The following is a 23,268-nucleotide window of genomic DNA, read 5'->3' as shown; positions in this document are numbered from 1 at the left end:
AGTTAGGAGGGTTTAGAGTAGAGTTGACTACTGTAATAACATAATATATTAAAGGCTATTAGTCTGCTACAATCAAATCCTGTGCTAGGCTTAGGGAGTAGGGGAATTAATAGTTGTATTCATAGCATAACGACATAAAACGAATATAAAGAGTTTACTTTAAATACAAATATAAAAAGAGAATAATATAAAAAGAATCCTGGTCTTGAGAAATAAAATCTTTTGTGGGAAAGTTGATCCTTGTCTGTCATCTTTTCTGGGGAACAGCACAGCCCGTCACGCACCCTGAAAACCCCACTGGACTAGGTCCCGTGACAATCGACACAGGTTGCAGGGTAAAACCTGGGGCAGTGTCTGGCCGCTGGTGGAACGCCTTAGGTGACCTTACGGGCCCTTTGGTTGCCTCTGAGCTGTCCACTCAGTCTGCATCGTTAGGAAGATATCTTCCGACAGTAACTTCTGAGGACAGATCTGTGTAGTCTATATATAGTTTATCTGTATCATTTGAGTTCAATTTCTTTTTTTACCTTTTGGAAAAGCTATGCTATTTTGAGACCAAAATGCCTCAAAGATGGTGTTACATTTGCAAAGATACAATTTTAATAGAATCACTCTAGTTCTGATGTTGAGACTAACACATTTACCATGGCTTTTGGCTTATGATCCTTAACCTGATGAACTAACAGCTGAGAACCAATCTCACAGTAACCAAGGGACTTTTTATTCTACAGGTTAATAAAGTTTGCAATGTGGCACTGAATACTTTGACCACTAAATACACATGCACTATAACATCACATACTCAAAGTTCTTGAAACTTTGAATACAAGTAATTACTAGAGACCTGCAATTGCCTCCTTCCTCTTTGAGCAACTTTTAACCTTCGTAATTTGAACAAAACAAACACAGAATCAGTTCCAATACCTTGCCAAATATTTTCCCACTTTCCCTTTTTTAAGTAGTTTAAACCAATACTGTCCAAGTGGGAGAGTGTTTGCTGCATGGAGCCAGCATGGTCAGCGGGGAAGATGCAGTTTATGCTCTCCACACCACACATACAGAAAATAAAACTTCAAAATTCCCAGGCTGTTAAAGGCAGAGAAACAGATGCGATTTACCTGACTGCAAGGCAGCAGAGTTTGAACTGAATACCAGAGCGGTCAGGATGGGCACTATGGGACATCCCCTGGAGGCCATTTACAGTGACAAAACAAAGGGTGGTTTCTATACAGACTCTTTTTTTTATAAAGTTTTGCCACAAAAAACTGTATGCCTCTGGTTGAGATAGTTTTATTTTGTCATGGAAAAAGGGGTTTTGTTTTTTACGCAAAATTGACATTGTAGCATGGACACTTTCGTTGTTTTGTCAAGGAAAGTTGCCTTTTGCTGACAAAACTGTATAGTGTAGATAAGGACTAAAGGTACGTCTACTCTGCAGTACAAACCTGGATATGTAGCCTGGATTTAAGTCAAATCCTCTTTCCATCACACACAAAGGGCTTGTCTATACTTGCCCCCGACTTTGAAGGGGGCATGTTAACCAGGGTGACAGGAGATTACTAATGAAGCTTTGTGGTGAATATGCAGCACTTCATTTGGCTAATTCTCCCCCACGGCAACTTCAAAGTGTCAAACTTCGAAGTGCCAGCAAGCATGTAGCCATGGGCACTTCAAAGTGCCTTTACTCCTCAAAATTTTGCCAAGTAAAGGCACTTCGAAGTAGTGTGGGGACTTCAAAGTGCCTGTGGCTATGTGCATGCCAGTACTTCGAAGCTGCCGCAGGTGAGAATTAGCCTGATGAAGTGCTGTGTATTCACTGAAGCATTTCATTAGTAATCTCCCATCACCCTGATTAACATGCCCCCTTCAAAGTTGGGGGCAAGTGTAGACTCAGCCAGAGTGTGCTAAGCAAGGGCTTGGAGTCAGGTTCTGCAACCCCATGAGCAAAAGGAACTGAGCCTAAGTCAAGCCAGGACTCAGAGTTCAAGCCCTAATGTTTTGCAGTATAGCTGAAGCCCCACTGGACTTGTGCTCTCAAGTCCACCAAAAGTATCCCATAGGCTGATTTATTTTATTTTATTTTATTTTTAGTCCTCAGATAGTCCAGTTTGGCAGTCAAATTTTCCCATGCTATACAATGAACAAAGGGCTAGAGTGGTCATATCTTTTGGAGGGCACTAGAAAGTCTAGTATAGGAATAGCTGGATTTGGGACCACAAAATCCAGTGTAGACACTTGAGCCCCAGGTTGAGACGGATGGTTCAACAGTTCCTATCTGGGATTATAAATAAGTGTAAAAGTTCAAGCCTTCAGTTAAACTCAAGAACAACTAACTCAAGTTATACTAGATGTGGGCTTACGCTGCAATATAGATGTACCCCAAGAGTACAAATGCTCATCATATAAGGTATGTCTACACTACAATTAGCACCTGTGATGGTCCATGACAGATGACTTGGTCTAAAGATCCATTTCACCGAAGTATATATGTTTGAGCTCAGGCTGGAGCTTAGGCATACAGCATTGTAAGGTTGGAGTATTTCAGTACCCAGGCTCCAGCCCAAACCCATATGTATACAGTGCAATTAAACAGGACCTTAATCCAAGCCCATTATCCTGAGTCACCTGGCATGGGCTAGTCATGGGTTTTTAATTACAGTACAGACATACTCATAGAAACCCATGAAAGTGTCAAAACATGACAACAGTGGAAGTTAAATTGTATATAGAGCAGTACTATCCTTCTGCACAGAGACAAGTTTCACCTACAATAATTAAAGCTATTCATCCTGAGTGCTTGAAATAAACATATTGTAATTGAGGTATGCTGACAGGTTCTTGTATATTTAGCACAAAATCTCAATTTTAATTTCTGATATTAACTCTTTGGGGCTTCTTAGTCCCATTCGAGATCTAGTAAAATCCAACTCTCCACTGAGTGTAACATGCCACATATGGGCAGGATGCACCTCAACATGCCTGCCTTCTCTCCCTATCTGATTGCAGCTGACTGAACATTAACAAAAAATGTAGGCTGCTGTGGATAACTTCTCTAGCTCCCCAACTTTTCTCACTGGGTTTGATTAGGCAAGTAGTCTGGCCTGTGAAATGGGGTGCACTGTCTGACGATGGCCTGCTTCTACATTTAACAATTTGACTAGAACTTCAAAAGGAGACTTTCAAAAATTTAGGAATATCTAACATAAATGGAACACATTTAAGTCTGCTATTTTCGTATTTTTTAATATTGGAAAACATATATTTTAAGAAACAATTTCATATTCCTCTTACTAAGTTTGGTAATTACCAATAATAACTTGTCTTTCTCCCAGCTGATCCTGAAGTGAAGTCCTAATGCTAAATTTAGAACACTGCATGAATTTCTATAACAAAATAGTTTACTATACAAAACAGAATTAAAACTCCATTGAAGGATCAAGCAGGAAGAAGATATGAAGATAAATTAGACAAATTTTTATTCAATCTGTATTTCAGTAATTACATTAAGAGGATAATCCTGACTAAAGGTATCAATTAGAAATACATTCATCCCTTGTTTAACGGAGTACTCTACTTACGAGTACTCGCTAAAACGAGGGAGGCATATACTTACCACTGTTCACTATCCAAGTGAACTTCCCTCACTCATTCGAGCCAGCCACCGGGTCCCTGGTTGGGGAGCGGGGAGATTCTCAGTCCTGCCCAGCCCGATCCCAACACTCCCCCTGCGGCAACTCCCCGTGCTTCTCCTCACCCCGTCCCAACATTCCCCCAGCCCACAGCTCCCCACGCAACGCCCCCTAGCCTGCTCCCAACACCCACCCCATCCCCTTCCAAACCTCCCTGCCCGCTGCACACACACCCTGCCACCGTACCTCTGCTGCAGCCAGGAGGAACAAGCCACCACAACCTCCTCCACAAGAGCCGCCTACAGGTTTTAACCCTCCCTCCCACTCATGGCCCTGAACTGCCCCCAGCCTTTAACCCTCTCCAACCCCGCCACCCAAGGTTCACTTACCTTTCCAAAGCAGCGCACCCGCTGCCACTCCTTCGCTGAGTTTGGAGCATGAGGAACCAATCAGACACTTTTACATGTATTTTAATGGTAATTTAATGTCCCTCTTACAAGTTTTCACCTACAAGCGGAAAGTTGGGAACCAATTGTGCTCATATAGCGAGGAATAAATGTACATATATATCACTTACTATCCCGTTTATTTTATTAATTCAAATATGATCTTAGTTTAGAACAACAACTGGTTGCCCCAGGTCTTAAAACAAAATTTCTATCCAATCTAACATTACATTCTGCAATATGCACATATTGTTCCAAAGAGCTAATCCTCTCTCAAACTCTGTGAACAGTTATGTGAAGAAATTAGTTGATTCGTTGTTTTACTCACCAAAATGGTTATGTGGAACCCAGCTGGATGTTTCTTTGTGCTGAGAGAGATTTTGTTCTATAGCTGGAGGAAGCCTTTTCCAGTTAGTGAACTCCAGTGTGAAATTAAGGATGTCATCATTCACAGAATAAATCCTACATAATAAAAAGTTACATATAAGTCAATTATTGTACATGCCATCATAAAAATAATCTTGGGGGAGAGGAGGAAACATACTGCAAGATTTATGTTTTTATAACAAGTTCCTAGAAATATCCTAAGCATAGAATTACGTCAAAGGAAATTCTTAATTAATAAATAAATAAATAAATAAATAAATAAAAAGTTGGACAATGTAACATTTTACTAAAAGAATTATATCTTCCTCCATCACTTTTGGAATTAAGCTCCACAGTAAGAGAATGAATACACTCTAAAATATATCTCCCCTAGCAATAGGTAATACATTCCTCCACTAGAATTGCTTATTCCATCTCTAACTAGGTTTTGCAAGGTCTCTCAAAATCAGGGTGATTGAGTATCTCACACATTACCTTGCCTTTCCATCACACCTGGAAAAAAATGCTGAATGGCCTATTTAACTTACAAAATAATCAAACCAAAGCCTAAGGGATTATTACAAGAAGATTTTAGTTGTATGCATACATTGATTTTAGGGTGATTAATACCTCAGTTCTCCAAGATAATGGGTTAAAAATTGTTAACAATAGCCTTCACTGCATAACTGCTTTACTCAAGACATCTAAGGTATTATGCTTTTTAAAAAGCATTTGAAATGTACTGAAATACAATATATGCACAGTATATGTACTTTCACAAAGTATTTTCTACCTATATATGTATTCTTGCACTTTAAACTGACTCAATGAATAGTTTACAACATAAAAAGCTGTGAAACACAAAAATGTACTGGTTAACTAAAAATAATAAAAATCCTTCTCACCTATTTTATTTTTTCTATTATTTTATTTTTCAGCATTAATTTAGTTCAGGATTAACCCAAGAGAGTAATTTTAATGCATTTATTTAAACAATACACAGGAGAGAGATGTCTGATTGCATTGCTTTCTTTAATGACTTAATGGCTGTGTCTACACAGGCACAAATCTTCGAAATAGCCGTATTTCAAAGATTACTAATGAGGCGCTAAATTGAATATTCAGTGTTTCATTAGCATTAGGACGCTTCTGGCCACAGCGCTTCGAAAGCGCCGCTTTTGAAAGCGCGCGGCTACACGGGCTCCTTTTGGAAAGGACCCTGCACCTTTCAAAATCCCCTTATTCCGATCAGTGATCAGGATAAGGGGATTGCGAAAGGTGCAGGGTCCTTTCAAAAAGGACCCCTGTGTAGCTGCACGCAGCCGCACGCTTTCAAAGTGCCGCAGCTGGAAGCGACCTAATGCTAATGAGGCGCTTAATATTCAATTCAGCGCCTCATTAGTAATCTGCGAAATATGGCTATTTTGAAGATATGTGCCTGTATAGACACAGCCAATGAGTTTTCTTTCCTCTTTCGATACACCTAGTAAAATTTACTGTTATCATACTAGACCATTATATTGCACAGTTGTACAATCAAAAGCCAATGACAGTGAATCAAACCGTATACACAGATGGCATTTACTTTCTACTACTCTGTCATTATTTTCTAGGGGAAAAAACTAGCATTATATTTAGAGTTTCAAAGGTGTATCAAATTTGTAGATTACACAGTAAGAGGCAGGGTTTTCTTTAACATGAATATTTTTAAACAATTTAATTCAAGCAAGAAGTATAGCAACACTTATCTGGCAGTACAAAAAGTGACATATAGATAAAAATGTATGACAAAAATTTAAAAATTGGAATTTTTAATTTAAATCAGATTTTATTAAAATTGATTTTTCTCTATTTTAAAGTAATAAATAAAATATTTCTCATTTAAACATAACAGTTACAATTAAATATCATTACAAACATGCTACACATACACTTAGATCCTCATGAAAACAAAAAAGCAGTCAAGTAGCACCTTAAAGATTAACAAAATAATTTATTAGGTGATGAGCTTTCGTGGGACAGACCCACTTCTTCAGATCATAGCCATACCAGAACAGACTCAATATATAAAGCACAGAGGTCCAAAAACTGTTATCAAGGTTGACAAATCAGAAGACCAGTGGGGTGGCAGGAGAGGGGTGTGAGGTGGGGAAATTAAGAGTTAAATAAAAACAGTATGTAAAAGAGTCCTTATAATGGGCCAGGTAATTGCTGTCCTGGTTCAAACCACATGTTAATGTGTTCAATTTGAACATAAATGACAGTTCTGTGGACTCCCTCCGTAAACGACTGTTAATGTTCCATTTCATTAAAACACAGACTTTCAGGTCATTGACAGAATGGCCCACTCCATTAAATATCGGAAGGGTAGCCGTGTTAGCATGGATCTATAACAGCAACTAAGGGTCCTGTGGCACCTTACAGACTAACAGAAAAGTTCTGAGCATGACCTTTCATGAGCACAGACTCACTTCATCAGATGCTGGTGATTTCCAAGACCAGCATCTGATGAAGTGAGTCTGTGCTCACGAAAGCTCATGCTCAAAACTTTTCTTTTAGTCTATAAGGTGCCACAGGACCCTTCATTGCTGTTACACTCCATTAACCTGATGGCTGACAGGTTTGAGAGTTAGGAGTTTTTTGATGTCTGTTTTGTGTCCATTCATTCTTTGTTGAAGAGAGTTTGCAGTCTGTCCTATATATATGGTGTGTGGGCATTGTTGGCACATGATTGCATATATGATGTTAATTGAGGAACAGGAGAATGTGCCTGTGATTCTGTGAATAACATGGTTAGGTCCAGTGATGGTGTCCCCAGAATAGATATGTGGACGAAGATGGCAACGGGGCTTGTTGCAAGGAAAAGTTCCAGGATTGGTATTATTGTGGTATATCCTGTGGTTGCTAGTGAGAATCCCCATAAGGTTGGGAGGTTGTCTATAGGAGAGAACACGCCTGTCACCTAGGGTCTTCTGGAGTGTGGATTCCTCATTTAAGATAGGTTGTAGGTCTTTAATGATGCGTTGCAGTGGTTAGATCCCCATAAAAATGAATGAATGGCTCTAATTTATCTGGACTATCTACTAGCTCAGGGGTCTGCAACCTGCACCTCTGTAAGGTCTTTTTTGTGGCTCCTAATGCTATAATTGCTAAGTTAAAATAGTCACGAAAGTTTTTTTTAGATAAACAGTGAATGTCAAAAAGCCCAAAAATGAACTCCTATCTAAACAGCAAACAGTATGTGATCTTGAAACATTGGATAACTGCCCCCAGTATCCTCCAGAGAGAGAAGGTTCAGGAAGGAAAGTCAGGAAGACAGTGCTACAAACACACGTAAAGTGTGAGTAAACAGAATAGGTAAAAAGTTTGTGAATGTCCCACAGTATTCATGTATTGCATTACAAATCACTGTTTGTGCACTGCTCTTATAATAGAAGTTACAAAAAGTACAGTTTGATGTTATTTTTTAAGGACCGTCTCATATTCACATGTATTGCAGTTCTTGAATTATTGAGTATTTTACCAAATTAAAAAAAGCGTTCCTTGCTATTTTGGATGCCAACCCCTGCACTAGCCCTTGCTTCTTCAAAGTTCTGGGCTTTCAATTTCTGTATCTCAGCAGATTAAAAAGTAACATATGCAAAAGCTGGATGCAATTGTTTTTGTTCTATGCTTATGTGGTGGTGGACCTTGGCCAAGCATCGCAGACGAGTTAGTTAAGACATTGTCTTAAGACAGAAACAATACATAGGAAAGAAGGCAGCATGGAAAGGAACAGTGGAGTGAACTAAAAAGAAAAATGGAAGACTTTATTCAGCATACAGTTTCCTCTATTCCCCTAGTTTTGCCACAGAAAATCTCCCCTGGTTTCTGGGCTTAAGAGAGAACATATCTGGGAATATTTTGAATAAATTTGTTCCCTGGGTAAAAAAGGAAAATGTGTCAAGTGTAAGCAGTGCAAGAAGATGATACAGGGCCTAACTGCAAAAATGAAACATCGCAAGGAAAACAGTTTATTGGGAGGAAATTATGTGGATATGGCTAAATGGATTAACCGGTTAGTAACTTAAAAAATTCACTTTGCAATGCATCATGCTTCAAGACTCTATGTCTTTTAGCAGAAGTATGATTTGACAAGTAAATTCCTGAGCTGTATTCTGTGTTGGATGTTGCTAGGAAAAGAAAAGTTTCGCTTAGCTAATCCTTATGACTTGTTTAACTAGTTACCTAGGTTTAGAATCTATCACTCAAGTAGACAGTACAGAAAGCTGCAGCAAGAGAAACCTAGAACTGCCAGTTGCCACTGTCTTTTTTTTTTGTTTTGTTTTGTTTTTTACATAATATATGCTTCTTATTTTTGGAACATCATGGTCTCAGACCATAATGGTGATACTATCTATCTATTCACTATTTTTCTTCAGTATAACTCAGCTTTTCCAAGGAAACCCCATTCTATACTTGCTTTCTCAAAAAAACACAAGTGCCAGGGAGATCAGTGGGGCTTACTCTAAAATTAAGTGCACTCTAAGCACAATCAGGTTTACCTTTTTTGTAACTTAACCAATGATTTTTGTGGTGATTTAAATTGCCTTGATTCAAATCAATCCATCCTAGACAAGAGTCACAAAAACAGGATTTTTGCAGAGCTTAACTCTTGTAATCATGCACTATCTTTTATATGTATATAAAGTGTAATCACAAATATTTATTGCGTCAGGCTTAAAATATGTTTTAACTACTGAGTGGAAAACTGCTGAACATTAAATTTCACTAAGACAAGAAAATCAGTCAAAAGATGATGTTAACATTGCAAGCAGTATGACAAACTCCAATATAATATCATCACAAAATCTTAAACAAATCAATTATTGAAACTGAATGAATATTAAAATTTAATTATTTTTATGAAAATTAAAGATTATGTATAAGTGGAATTATTAATAGGATATGCAAAATTTCATAAATACACCAAACTAGTGAATTCCATCTAATCCATTACAGGTTGAATCTCTCCCATCTGGCACCCTTGGGACCAGAGCAGTGCCAGACAAGAGAATTTACCAGACCACCAGATGTCAATATTGTCTTGCAGCATTACCAACATTTCCACTGCTTACTGGGCTCATAGAAGACATTGGCCATGTCTACACTAGCCCCAAACTTCGAAATGGCCACACAAATGGCCATTTCAAAGTTTACTAATGAAGCACTGAAATGCATATTCAGTGCCTCATTAGCATGCGGGCGGCTGCAGAGCTTCAAAATTGACGCGGCTCGCCGCCGCACGGCTCGTCCCAACGGGGCTCCTTTTCGAAAGGACCCCACCTACTTCGAAGTCCCCTTATTCCTATGAGCAGATGGGAATAAGGGGACTTCGAAGTAGGCAGGGTCCTTTCGAAAAGGAGCCCCATCGGGACAAGCTGCGCGGCGGCGAGCCACGTCAATTTCGAAGTGCCGCGGCCGCCCACATGCGAATGAGGCGCTGAATATGTATTTCAGCGCTTCATTAGTAAATTTCAAAATGGCCATTTACATGGCCATTTCGAAGTTTGGGGCTAGCGTAGACATGGCCATTTAGGGGTAAATTACAGCTAAATAACAGCACAGAATACTGAGAGCTGGGACTGGTGGTTGGAAACAAACCTTATGGAACCACAGGAAACAGGGATACACCCATGATAAGTGCTCATCTCGCTAACTAAAATCATGCTGGATTATGGAGTTGACAGACAAGAGAGTTTCAATCTGTATTTGTATGTCACATGTTTGTAGGGTTTTATATTGTTTTGTGAAAATCATAAATATGGAACTGTAGAATCAGAGCTTCTACTCTGCAGGTCAACATAGAAAATGGGAAAAAATTCAAAATAAAAGATTGTTACATTTTTAAGTACTAGAATAATTTTGATAATGCCTAAGTAAATAAAAAACTGTTATTTTTACCTAAAATGTAGGAAACAATGCTCTGTGTAAAACAACATAAGATTGATAGTACTATTGTAAAATATTCAAGTGATAATGCCAATTTGGAATTTTATTCACCTTCTTTCGCTCCCGCCGCTGAATTTAATGCTAGGGGGATTCCTCCTCCCATTTGTTTATATTCCCAGTTTGACACATAATTATCTGTCCATTTGAGATTCTTCTTATACCATTGTTTTATTCACTTCCATACTTTCATTTGGGGTGGTTAGCACACCATTTACACAGAAAGAAGGAACTGATTGGGTAGAAAGCCTGTTCAGTGAAAAATGGAGAAGCACCCCTTTCCCCTGAATAAACAAAGAAGCCTTGCTTTGGGCCTCTTCCCAGAGAAGTGAAAAAATATTATAACACTGAACCCTGCACTTATGTGTGAACTTTTCACTCAAGACATTTGACATCTCTATCAGTCATGATCTTGAGTTAGTTAACTGCATTAAGATCCATGCTTAAATGACCTGACAAATATGGAGGGTTCCATCATCACCTCTATATGTGCTTGTGCCCCTGCTAAATTAATTCTACCCTACAAGCCCCAAAGCAATCCTGCCCCCTCAATGTAGCCTCCCTCCAGTCCCTATATCAATTGTGCCCCATTTATTCTGCCCTCACTCCTGCCTCCTCCAGTCTCAACCCTGCTCCTCCTCCAGCTCCTGGAATTCTGCCCCATCTTCCAGACCAGAGAAGCGTCTGCAGCAAGGCCACCTCTGCCCCTTCCCAGTCTGAATGTTGTTGTGAGGAAGTGGGGAAAACACAGGGAGAGAACATAGGAACTGTCCAACTGTTCACAGAGAAGCAAAAGGGAGGAGAGAACAGAGTCACCCTGTGTATTTGGTCTCTTCCTGCTGTCCCCACTGTGAAAATGTTGTGAGCTCCAGAGAGAAGGAAGGAGAGCCTGACCTGCTTCCTGAAGCAGCTCTGAGTGGCTGCTCTTTCCTAGTAGGTGGGTAAAGCAGCCACTCAGAACGTGATTTGCTGGTTAACAATTTTTATTTCCTGGATCTGAAACCCACCATCACTTGCCACACCATAAGCACTAGTTATGAAGTGCTTGCTGTTCAGCGAACACATTTATTAAACTAGGTTAGTCATGAATTTGGAGATCAGTATTTAGTACACAACACATTAAACACAAGTCATTATCATCTTTCTTACCACAATCTGCACAACAGATTCAGTGGATTAAATCCAGCTAATAACAGATATGGTAGCCACTCTTTGTACTCATCCTGTGCTTTAATGGCAGATTTTGTAAACTCCCGTGAGTGTTCCACAGAAGGCATCGGGCAGCCCACTTTCAAGAAGTGCTGAAACCAAGAAAACTTTTTATGATGCAGGCAGTATCCTAAATTAATCCCAAGTAGGTGTATCCCATACTTCAGAAGAACCGGAATTAAGCCACAAAACCTGCAATACCACACAGAAAACAGGAAATCTGCATAAGATAATACTGAAAATATTTTACTGAAGTTATACAATAAGACTAGAGAATCTTTAATAACAATTTTAGTCTATTATAGTCATGAAAGTTTCAAGAAATCATCACCTTAAGACATTACTCAATTAATCTGTATTCCACAAAAGAGATCAGTATTAAAATTTAAAACTGTTCCTGAAATTGAAAAAAAATCCTACACTTAATTATGTCAGCGATAATGTTTAGTTTAAGTAATGTTTGTGAAAGTTGTTTGATCAGTATACAACCAAAAAATTAAGCCTTCTGATTACCTACAGGACAGCTGCAATGAAGGTTACCCTTCTGCTACCTTCTCACACTTAGCCTTGCAAATCTGCAGATATCATCTTTATAGACAACCAACGTGGGTATCAGTGGATCATGTTTGTGGACTGCAGGTGGATGTGGATCCAAATTTTATTTTTTGAACCCAGCAAATTTACTAATATCCATGGACCATGTTTGCAGATCTGATAAAGTTACAAATTTTGTATCCACGCAGTGCTCCATTTGTGCTGCCCTACCAGTGTTCTTCAAACCAGCTTTCCATGGACCACCTAGTTCAGACAAGTATCAGAGGGGTAGCCGTGTTAGTCTGGATCTGTAACAGCAACGAAGGGTCCTGTGGCACCTTATAGACTAACAGAAAAGTTTTGAGCATGAGCTTTCGTGAGCACAGACTCACTCATCAGATGCTAGTCTTGGAAATCTGCAGGGCCTGGTATAAATAAGCCAAAGCAAGGGTGGGGATAACAAGGTTAGCTCAGTCAGCAAGGGTGAGGCTTCCTACCAGCAGTTGATCTGGAGGTGTGAACACCAAGGGAGGGAAAGCTGCTTTTGTATTTAGCCAGCCATTCACAGTCTTTGTTTAAGCCTGAGCTGAGGGCATCAAATTGGCAGATGAGTTGTAGCTCAGAAATTTCCCTTTGGAGTCTGGTTCTGAAATTTCTTTGCTGTAGGATAGCTAGTTTTAAGTCTGCTACTGTGTGGCCTGGGAGACTGAAGTGCTCTCCTACGGGTTTTTGTATATTGCCATTTCTGATATCTGATTTGTGTGCGTTTATTCTTTTACGTAGAGACTGTCCAGTTTGTCCGATGTATATAGCAGAGGGGCATTGCTGGCACATGATGGCATAAATTATATTGGTTTCTCCTTTCAATCCCTGAATTCTCTATTGAGACTAACAATAGCAGTTTACTGGTTTCTCTCTCTCCAACAGCTACTCAACTGAGACTACCAATCAATTTCACATGTTAATATATTCAGTCGCCACTTGTTAATTCATAATTAAGATGGTAGATGGTAATCTAGATGTGAAAGCCTCCATTTTAAGACCAGTCTCATTACCCATTCTCTCATGTCACTCTTACAAAAAGGTCAGGATGCGGTCACCATTACTCTTCTCTTTAATATATTAAATTTATTCATTTTATAGACAATCTACTTAACAATTTGATCAAAATGCTCCCAACTGCTGAGAGTCCTGGAAATCTTCTGAAATTGAAATAATCATGGAAGTGTGATCCTGGAAGGGACTCTGAGAGGTCATCTTGTCCATTCCGTGTGTCAAGGCAGGATTAACTAGATGTACACCAGACCTGACAAGTGCTTATCTAGACCAGGGATTCCCAGCCTACGGGTTGGGACACAAACATGGGTCACCACTAGATTTTCTAAGGGTTGCTAGATGGGTGACTCTAAGCCACATGCAGCTCTTTAAGGAAACACTTGTGGCTCCCGCTGCTGCTCACTCGTCTAGCTCCCAGTCCCTGCCCTGTCATGTTGAAATGGAACTTAACTGAATTGGTTTAAGAGCTGGAAGGAGGGATCCAGCCATTAAACCAGTGAAATTGAGTCCAATTTCAGCATGACAGGGCAGGGAACTGCCTGCACTGTGGACAGGGAAAGGGAGGAGGAGTAGGAAGGGGAGCTGTGCAAAAGAAGCAGCAGCAGCCCAGCAAAGGACCAGCAGCAGCAGTGCACAATGCTTGTGTGGGATAAGTGGGGGTGGTAGTTTAGGGCTGTGAAGGGTTTAAGCCAGAGGGCAGGAGTGTTTCACAGCGGAGAAATTGCTCCCCACTACCCCAGTTTTGAATCGCCTTGGGTCACCGTGTCTTTCTGAATTGTCAAAATGCAGTCCCCCCTCGAAAAGGTTGGGAACCGCTGCTCTGGGCTGTTTTTAAAAAACCCCATTGACGAGAATTCCACAGCCTCTTTAGGCGCCCTGGTCTGATGCTTAAATCTCCTTATACAAAACCCCTTCGACAGTTTTTCTTAATACCTAACCTGAATCTTCTATGCTGCATCCCACAAAGGGGGATTACTTCTCCCACACTCAGTGGACAAGGAAATCAAGTGATCACTGTTCTTTTTTACATATATGAAAACTGCTTTTACCTTCCCACAGACTTCTCTTCTCTAGACTAAACATGCCCAATTCTGCCAATCTTTTCTCATAAGTCATGTTTTCTAAACCTTTTTAATCACTTCTGCTCTTCTCCCCATAGGCTGTGTCTACATGGGCACATATCTTCGAAATAGCCATATTTCAAAGATTACTAATGAGGCGCTGAACTGAATATTCAGCACCTCATTAGCATTAGGACGCTTCTGGCTGCGCTATTGAAAGCACGCGACTACACGCGCACGCAAAATCCCCTTATTCCGTGGCCGCTAATGCTAATGAGGCGCTGAATATTCAGTTCAGTGCCTCATTAGTAATCTTCAAAATGGCCATTAGCATGGCTATTTCAAAGATTTGTGCCTGTGTAGACACACCCATAATATCTCCAGTTTATTCTTTCTTAAAGTGTGATGCTCAAAACTGGTCACAATGCTTCAGCTGAAACCTGACCAGTGCTGACTGAAGTAGTAGTAGTAGTAGTTAATACACCCCAGAATACTTGCTCTTTTCACTGCAGCATCACACTGCTGAATCATATTCAATTTGAGCTTGTCTACGCTTGCCCCCAGCTTTGAAGGAGGATGGTAATCAGGGTGACGGCAGATTACTAACAAAGTGCTGAACATAAGAACATAAAAACAGCTATTACTGGGTCAGACCAAAGGCCCATCTAGCCCAGTATCCTGTGTGCCAACAGTGGCCAGTGCCAGGTGCCCCAGAGGGGGTGGACCGAAGACAATGATCAAGCGACTTGTCTCTTGCCATCCATCTCCAGCCTCTGATGAACAGGAGGCCAAGGACACCATTCCTACTCCCTGGCTAATAGCCTTTTATGGACCTAACCTCCGTGAATTTATCCAGCTCTTCTCTGAACTCCCTTATAGTCCTAGCCTTCACAGCATCCTCCGGCAAGGAGTTCCCCAGGCTGACTGTGCACCGTGTGAAAAAGAACTTCCTTTTATTAGTTTTAAACTCGTTACCCATTAATTTTATTTGGTGTGCTCTGGTTCTTATATTATGGGAACAAGTAAATTTTATTCACCCTCTCCACACGGATCATGATTTTATATACCTCCCCTCTGTCTCCTCTTTTCTAAACTGAAAAGTCCCAGTCTCTTTAACCCCTCCTCATATGGGACCCGTTCCAAACCCCTAATCATTTTAGTTCCCCTTTTCTGAACCTTTTCTAATGCCAAAATATCTTTTTTTGAGGTGAGGAGACCACACCTGTACACAGTATTCAAGACGTGGGCATATCATAGTTTTACAAAGGGGCAGTAAAATATTCTTTGTCTTATTTTGCATCCCTTTTTTAATAATTCCTAACATCCTATTTGCTTTTTTGACTGCCGCTGCACACTGAGTGGATGTTTTCAGAGAACTATTCACAATAACCCCAAGATCTCTTTCCTGATTAGTTGTAGCTAAACTAGCCCCCATCATATGGTATGTATACTTGGGGTTATTTTTTCCAATGTGCATTACTTTACACTTATCCACATTAAAGTTCGTTTGCCATTTTGTTGCCCAATCACTCAGTTTGGTGAGATCTTTTTGAAGTTTTCACAGTCTGCTTTCATCTTAACTATTCTGAACAGTTTAGTATTGTCCACAAATTTTACCACCTCACTACTTACCCCTTTCTCTAGTTCATTTATGAATAAGTTGAATAGGATTGGTCCTAGGACTGACCTTTGGGGAACACTGCTCATTACCCTTCTCCATCCAGAAAATTTACCATTTATTCCTACCTTTTGTTTCCTGTCTTTTAACCAGTTCTCAATCCATGAAAGGATCTTCCCTCTTATCCCATGACAACCTAATTTACACAAGAGCCTTTGGTGAGGGACTTTGTCAAAGGTTTTCTGGAAATATAAGTACACCATATCTACTGGATCCCCCTTGTCTGCATGTTTGTTAACCCCTTCAAACAATTCCAATGGATTAGTGAGACATGATTTCCCTTTACAGAAACCATGTTGACTTTTTCCCAACAAATTATGTTCTTCTATGTGTCTGACAATTTTATTCTTTACTGTTGTTTTGACTAATTTGCCCCATACTGATGTTAGACTTACCAATCTGTAATCGCCAGTGTTGCTTCTAGAGCCCTTTTTAAATATTGGTATTATGTTAGATGTCTTCCAGTCCTTGGGTACAGAAGCTGATTTAAAAGACAGGTTACAAATCACAGTTAATAATTCCGCAATTTCACATTTGAGTTCTTTCAGAACCCTTGGGTGAATGCCATCCACTCTTAGTGATTTGTCACTGTTAAGTTTTTCCTATTTGTTCCAAAACCTCCTCTCATGACACTTTAATGTGGGTCAGTTCTTCAGATTCATCACCCACAAAGGATGATGCAGGTTTGGGAATCTCCCTAAAATCCTCAGCCATGAAGACTGAAGCAAAGAAATCATTTAGTTTCTCTGCAATGGCTTTATCATTGCTCCTTTTGTATCTTGATCATCTAGGGGCCTCACCGGTTGTTTAGCAGGCCTCCTGCTTCTAATGTACTTAAAAACCATTTTGCTATTACTTTTTCAGTTTTTGGCTAGCTGTTCCTCAAAATCTTTTTTGGCTTTTCTTATTACATTGCGACTCTTAATTTGGCAGTTTATGTTCCTTCTTATTTACCTCACTAAGACTGGACTTCCACTTTTTAAAAGATGCCTTTTTATCTCTCATTGCTTCTTTTACATGGTTGTTAAGCCATGGTGACTCTTTTTTAGGTCTCTTATTATGATATTTAATTTGGAGTATACATTTAAGTTGGGTCTCTGTTATGGTGCCCTTGAAAATTTTCCATGCAGCTTGCAGGGATTTTACTCTAATCACTGTACCTTTTAATTTCTGTTTAACTAACCTCCTCATTTTTGTGTAATTCCCCTTTTTGAAATTAAATGCCGGAGTACTGGACTCATGAGGTGTTCTTCCCACCACAGGAATGTTAAACGTTATTATATTATGATTACTATTCCCAAGCGGTCCTGTAATAGTTACCTCCGAGACCAAATCCTGTGTTCCACTCAGTACTAAATTGAGAATTGGCTTTCCCCTAGTGGGTTCCAGTACTAGCTGCTCCAAGAAGCAGTCATTTATCTCTGCACCTCATCCTGAGGTTACATGCACCCAGTCAATATGGGAAGAACTTAAGTCCCCTATTATTACTGAGCTTTTTATTTTGATAACCTCTCTAATCTTCCTTAACATTTCAAAGTCAATATCACTGTCCTGGTCAGCCAGTCGATAATATATCCCTATTGCTATATTCTTATTAGAGAATGGTATTACTATCCATAGTGATTCTATGGAACATTTTGATTCATTTAAGATTTTTACTTCATTTGCTCCTATATTATCTTTCACATACAGTGCCACTCCACCACCCACACGACCTATTCTGTCCTTCTGATATATTTTACATCCCAGTAAGATTGCGTCCCACTGATTGCCCTCATTCCACCAGGCTTCTGTGATGCCTATTATGTCAATCTCCTCCTTAAATACAAGGCACTCTAGTTCACCCATCTTATTAGCTAGACTTCTGTATTTGTGTAGAACCACTTTAAAAAATTGTCACCGTTTGTCTGCCCTTCCCTGATGTATTAGATTTTTTTTTATATGTGAGTATTCCCTGTCTGATCTGTCACATATTATATCATCTCCTCTCCTCTTTGGCTACGTCTACACGTGCCCCAAACTTTGAAATGGCCACGCAAATGGCCATTTCGAAGTTTACTAATGAAGCGCTGAAATGCATATTCAGCACTTCATTAGCATGTGGGCGGCAGCGGTGCTTCAAAATTCACGTGGCTTGCCGCCGCGCGGCTCGTCCAAACGGGGCTCCTTTTCAAAAGGACCCCGCCTACTTCGAAGTCCCCTTATTCCCATGAGCTGATTTCGAAGTTTGGGGCACGTGTAGACACAGCCTTTCTGACTAAAACCTATTGAATCTCTATCAATGGACTCTCCTCTAAGAGAAAAGTCTGTCCAATCCATGTGCTCCTCCGCACCAATGGGATTTCCCCCATCTCTTAGTTTAAAAACTGCTCTATGACCTTTTTAATGTTTAGTGCCATCAGTCCGGATCCACGTTGGTTTAGGTGGAGCCCATCCTTCCTGTATAGGTGCCCCCTATCCCAAAAGTCTCCCCAGTTCCTAATAAAACTAAATCCCTCCTCCCTACACCATCGTCTCATCGACGCATTGAGACTCTGAAGTTCTGCCTGCCTACCTGGCCCTGAATGTGGAACAGAAAGCATTTCTGAGAATGCCACCATAGAGGTCCTGGATTTCAGTCTCTTTCCTAGCAGCCTAACTTTGGCCTCCAGGACATCTTTCCTAACCCTCCCAATGTCATTGGTACCTACATGTACCACGACCACTAGCTCCTCCCCAGCACTACACGTAAGTCTATCTAGAAGCCTCAAGAGATCCACAACTTTCGCACCAGGCAGACAAGTCACCATACAGTTCTCCTGGTCATCAAAAGCCCAAATATCTATGTTTCTAATGATCGACTCACCCACTGCTAACAGCTGCCTCTTCCTAACAACTGGTGCAGCACTTCATGAGGCTAATTCCCCTCTGCAGCAACTTCGAAGTGTCAAAATTTTGGAGAATAAAGGCACTTTGAAGTGCCCGCAGCTACATGCATGCTGGCACATTGAAGTTTGACACTTCAAAGTTGCCACAGGGAAGAACTAGCCTAATGAAGCGCTGCATATTCACCGCAGCACTTCATTAGTAATCTCCCATTGCCCTGATTAACAAGCCCCCTTTGAAGCTGGCGGCAAGTGTAGACAAGCCCTTAATGTAATTATTTATATACAGATTGAATAAGCTGGGGGCAAGTGTAGACCCAGCCTTTGTGATCTAATAAACCCCAAATCCTTTTCTACAGTACTGACATATTGCCAGACATTTCTTATTTTGAATGCGTGCATTTTATTTTATCCTTCTTAAATGAAGTATTTTGCCTTTGTCTTTACTGATCTTCGTCTTGAGAATTTTAGACCAATTCTTCAATTTACCTAGATCATTCTGAATTCTAATACCCTCCTTCGCAGTGCTAGCAACTGCTTCCAGGGTGGTGACAGCCTCATATTTCATAAACACACTCTCCATTTCATCCCCCTCTTGGTTAATAAAAATTTCAACAAATACAAAACAGACCACGTGGAATCCCACTTGCAATGACCTCCCTGTTTGACAACACACCATTAATAATTATTGTCAGTATCATTCTTCGGCTAGTTGTGTTGCCCCGTCACAAGATTTTCATCTAGACCACATTTCCCTAGTTTGTCTATGAAATTTCATGCAGGACAGTGTCAGAAACCCTACTGAAGTCCAGATAACAGCTTATCACCATCCAGTAAGCCAGTTACCCTGTCAAAGACAGAAATTGGATTGGTTTGACAGGATTTATTCTTAACAAATCTTGCTAGCTATTACTTACTTTATCATCCTCCAGATTTGAACAAATTGATTGTTCAATATTTTTTCTAGTGTCTTCTGATGCTGAAATTAGAGTAATACCATCAACCCTAGCAACATTTTTCCTTAAGTTTTGCATTGAGCATGATTTGTATGAGACACTGAGTTAGCCCTCACCTCTGTTATGAACAAACAGTTGAAGATCTTGCTTTTACCTTGAAAATGTGCTGTCCAGATGTGTTTTGTGGGATGCAATAAAAGAGACAGTCGTGTTAGAATGCTGAAATGCAAGATTTCAATTCGAAGAGCCAATTCTTTCTATACTGAATTTTAATGTCAAATTGTCAGCTTTTCTTTGCCCTCACTGAAATTATCAGCAAGATGTATTTTGAAATAGGTGTTGATTAGTGTTTAGTAATGATATAATGATAATGAATGCTGGCATGACCAATAACTTATGTTGTTTGGTTGCACATTCAGCTTTCATTTAGCTAATAATTTAATTACAGAATATAGCTTCTATGAGACAGATTGAAATTTACACTTCTGCTGCCTGCCTCATTTGTAGCAACATTTCTGAGTACCATTAGGTAGGCTGATTCTTTTTCTAAAAACTATATTTAGCATACCCTAAGCATAGGCCAGAACAGTGAAATGGTGCTCATTGATTTTTAAAGACATGGTCTAAGAAGCATGCAGTGAAATTCAATATAATAAACCCTAGGCCTTGCTTCACTGCAAACCTTATACATAATTTATAGGAGACATGGCAGAGCACATTCTGGCTACTATTCCGATGTATGATTTCACATGTGCAGTTCAGGATCTGCATGAGCTCCTGCCTCAAGCAATTCAAAATCATTTGCAGCCTGACCAGGGAAGCATTAGCTATAATAGGCACAGTCATAGGGACATGCTTTCGCTGTTTAAAAAAAAATTATGTCCTTGCTGATTTCCTCCCTTGAAATATGTGCTTTTAGTTGAAGGAGAATAAATGAAAGCCAAATGTTGTTACAGAATTTTCACTTCAGGAAAATTACCAAACTGGCAGGTTATTTATTAAAATTCTGATACTGATTCTAGATACCTGGAACATATTGCGAGAGTCTTGTGAAGAAAATTTAAATGTTTAGACAGGGGTTTTTTTAAGTGTACTATCCTGGGAGAATTTTGCACAACTGCGCGCATGCATAATTCATGCGCTATACATAAATGTTCCCCTGACAGAAAAAAAAAATACCTTTCACTGAAAAGTTACTTCAGTTATTCCTTTTGCCCACCCAGGGCCACTGTGGTGCTAGAACAATGCAGATACTCCCAGAATCTCCCTCACTGTATTAGGGAAGAGAACAGGCAGCCTGGGGCACACTGGGCTACTGGAGGGGAGTCACAGACTCCTGTTCATAAAAGCTAGTAGAGCAGGAGAGACTGAAACAGTGGCTCAATAGGCGTGGAAGTACAGGGCCAAACAGGGACAGGGGAAAGGGCTGTAGGGCCAGATGGGTAAAGGTGGGCTGGCTAAGTGGGAGCAAAGGCACCGATAAGAACAGGATGGAAGGATTCAGGGACAAATAGCAATGAGTAGAGAGCTCTGGGGTTCATGGGAGAAGGACGGTGGTTGAATAGAGGTGCAGGGCCACACAGGAACAGAAGAAAAGGGTTCCAGGGACACATGCAGATAGGGAATGGCTGAGTAGGGGCACAGGGACACATTAAGAGTGCCTGAGGAAGTGGTGGGCCCAGGCCACACAAGGAAAGAGGGAGAGTGCAAGACTCGTGGGGATGCAGAGGAAGATGTCCCGGAATGTATCAGGAGGCCAGAGATCAGCCGAGGTCTGCATGGGTTCCCTAACAATCCCTCCCTCTCCCGAAAATATAGCCTTGTAGCATGTAAATAAAATATGTGATGTAGATTTTTTTAAAAATCAAGACTTTACATAAAACCCTCATTTTATTTCATTCACTTTGTATCAACCAAAGAATCTAAGTCAATTGACACATATATCTCTTCACGCTTTTTCCATATATTGATTTTCAAGTTCACTGGCCTCTTATGAGTCTAACATCAGGGAAAGCACAACTGGTCATCAAGAAAGAGAGGGAAAGAAATCAGAATGAGGAGATTAAAGTATTGCATGTACAAAATGAAAACAGCACCAAAACAGGTGCTTTTTGACTCAACTGAGTAAGTTTTTTAAAAATTAGAAATAAGCCAAATTCTCTGTTCCTACTAAGTCACTGACTTCAATGGCACTGTGCCAGGAAATAATTTTACCATTTGTCCAAGAGTCATTCCTCTGTTAGAATGTGATTTTTAAGTAGATCTAATTTAAGACTGAACAAAAATTTCCCTTTAAAAAGGCATATTAGTCACACAACATTGCTATGCATAATATTGCCATGATATAAAAATTAAGTTAAAATTGCATTCTGTCAAAATATTTAATAATAAATGTAGTTATTGCAAAAGTAATTTGTACATGTTTTTTAAATATTATTCTCCGGTATATGCACGTACTGAATATCCTTAACATTCTAATGCCTAGCCCAATATCAGATCCATGAAGAGATCTGTCTCAGTTCAAACCCAACATATATATGTACCTTTTGTAAAAGGTAGCTCAGAATAACATGTAAAGCTCATGAGTTCCCAAGAAGTGTCTGGGGGGCTAATCTTGCACCATAATCTTCACTCGCCTCTAGAGTTCATCCTTAGAGAGAATGCATTACACATTGAACAAGTTTTGGGCAGAGGCAATAGAAGACACAGAATAATGGGATAATCTTCATGCTGAACTTATTGTTCAAGGGTTCCACAAACCCAACTATATGAAGAATTTGGTGGAAGAAGATTTACCAATTTCATTAATAAAATTAATTAGTACAAAATAGTGAACTGAAGAGCCAAAGGGAATTCTGCTTCACAACACTGAAAATGCAAGAGTGTACTTTCAATGCTAAATTCATTAAATTAAAATATAATTAATGTAGGGATACATTTTACAATGTTTCCTCTGTTGTATCAAATAACCATCATGAAATAACTATTTGATGAGCAACAACAGCATGTGTCATGTACAGTGTACTGAACAAAAAGAGCACTGTGATCATGATCTTAAGGGATTTTTTAAATCTAAGTATAAACCCGTTAGTACTTCACAAGAACTGTAATATGCTGAAAGCTTTCTTTTCAGACTATGGGGCAGTTTTGTCCCAGGAACACTGAGATATAAGGCAGAGGAGCACTTGTCAAAAACTATTTCATATTGCTTTGTTTTACACACAAAGCTGGCATACAGAGAAAGTAAAACTGTATATTTCAAGAATGCAATCATACTGAAAAGAATCAGGTTAATTAAGAATCCTGTTTTATTCAATTAGAGCATCATGTCAAGTTCCCACAAGACAAAGATGGCTGATAAGGCCTTTTGAAAGCCAGAAAACTAGACTGCAATTATGTTATACAAGACTCCTTTTTCAAAGAACAGAACTCCCCATAGGAGACTTTAGCAAGGTTCTTTAGCTCATGGAGTGACCCTGAA

General features: G+C 39.8%; 1 protein-coding gene across 7 annotated transcripts in view; it reads right to left on the bottom strand.

Annotated features, from left to right (window-relative positions):
- The window catches only part of ASB3 (ankyrin repeat and SOCS box containing 3), a 104,313-nt gene that overhangs the window by 11,177 nt on the left and 69,868 nt on the right, over window positions 1-23,268 (bottom strand). For 6 of the 7 annotated variants that reach the window (XM_074989531.1, XM_074989527.1, XM_074989532.1 and 3 more), the window contains 2 exons: window positions 11,579-11,830; window positions 4,404-4,537 (listed from right to left, as the gene is read on the bottom strand). In XM_074989531.1, the coding sequence (XP_074845632.1) occupies window positions 4,404-4,537; window positions 11,579-11,830 (386 nt within the window). The remainder of the gene's footprint in view (window positions 1-4,403; window positions 4,538-11,578; window positions 11,831-23,268) is intronic. The other variant, XM_074989533.1, reaches the window with a different exon arrangement.

Source organism: Carettochelys insculpta, chromosome 3, assembly GCF_033958435.1.
Source record: "Carettochelys insculpta isolate YL-2023 chromosome 3, ASM3395843v1, whole genome shotgun sequence".
Classification (NCBI taxonomy): Eukaryota; Metazoa; Chordata; order Testudines; family Carettochelyidae; genus Carettochelys; species Carettochelys insculpta.
This window is presented reverse-complemented; position numbering and strand designations above follow the sequence as displayed.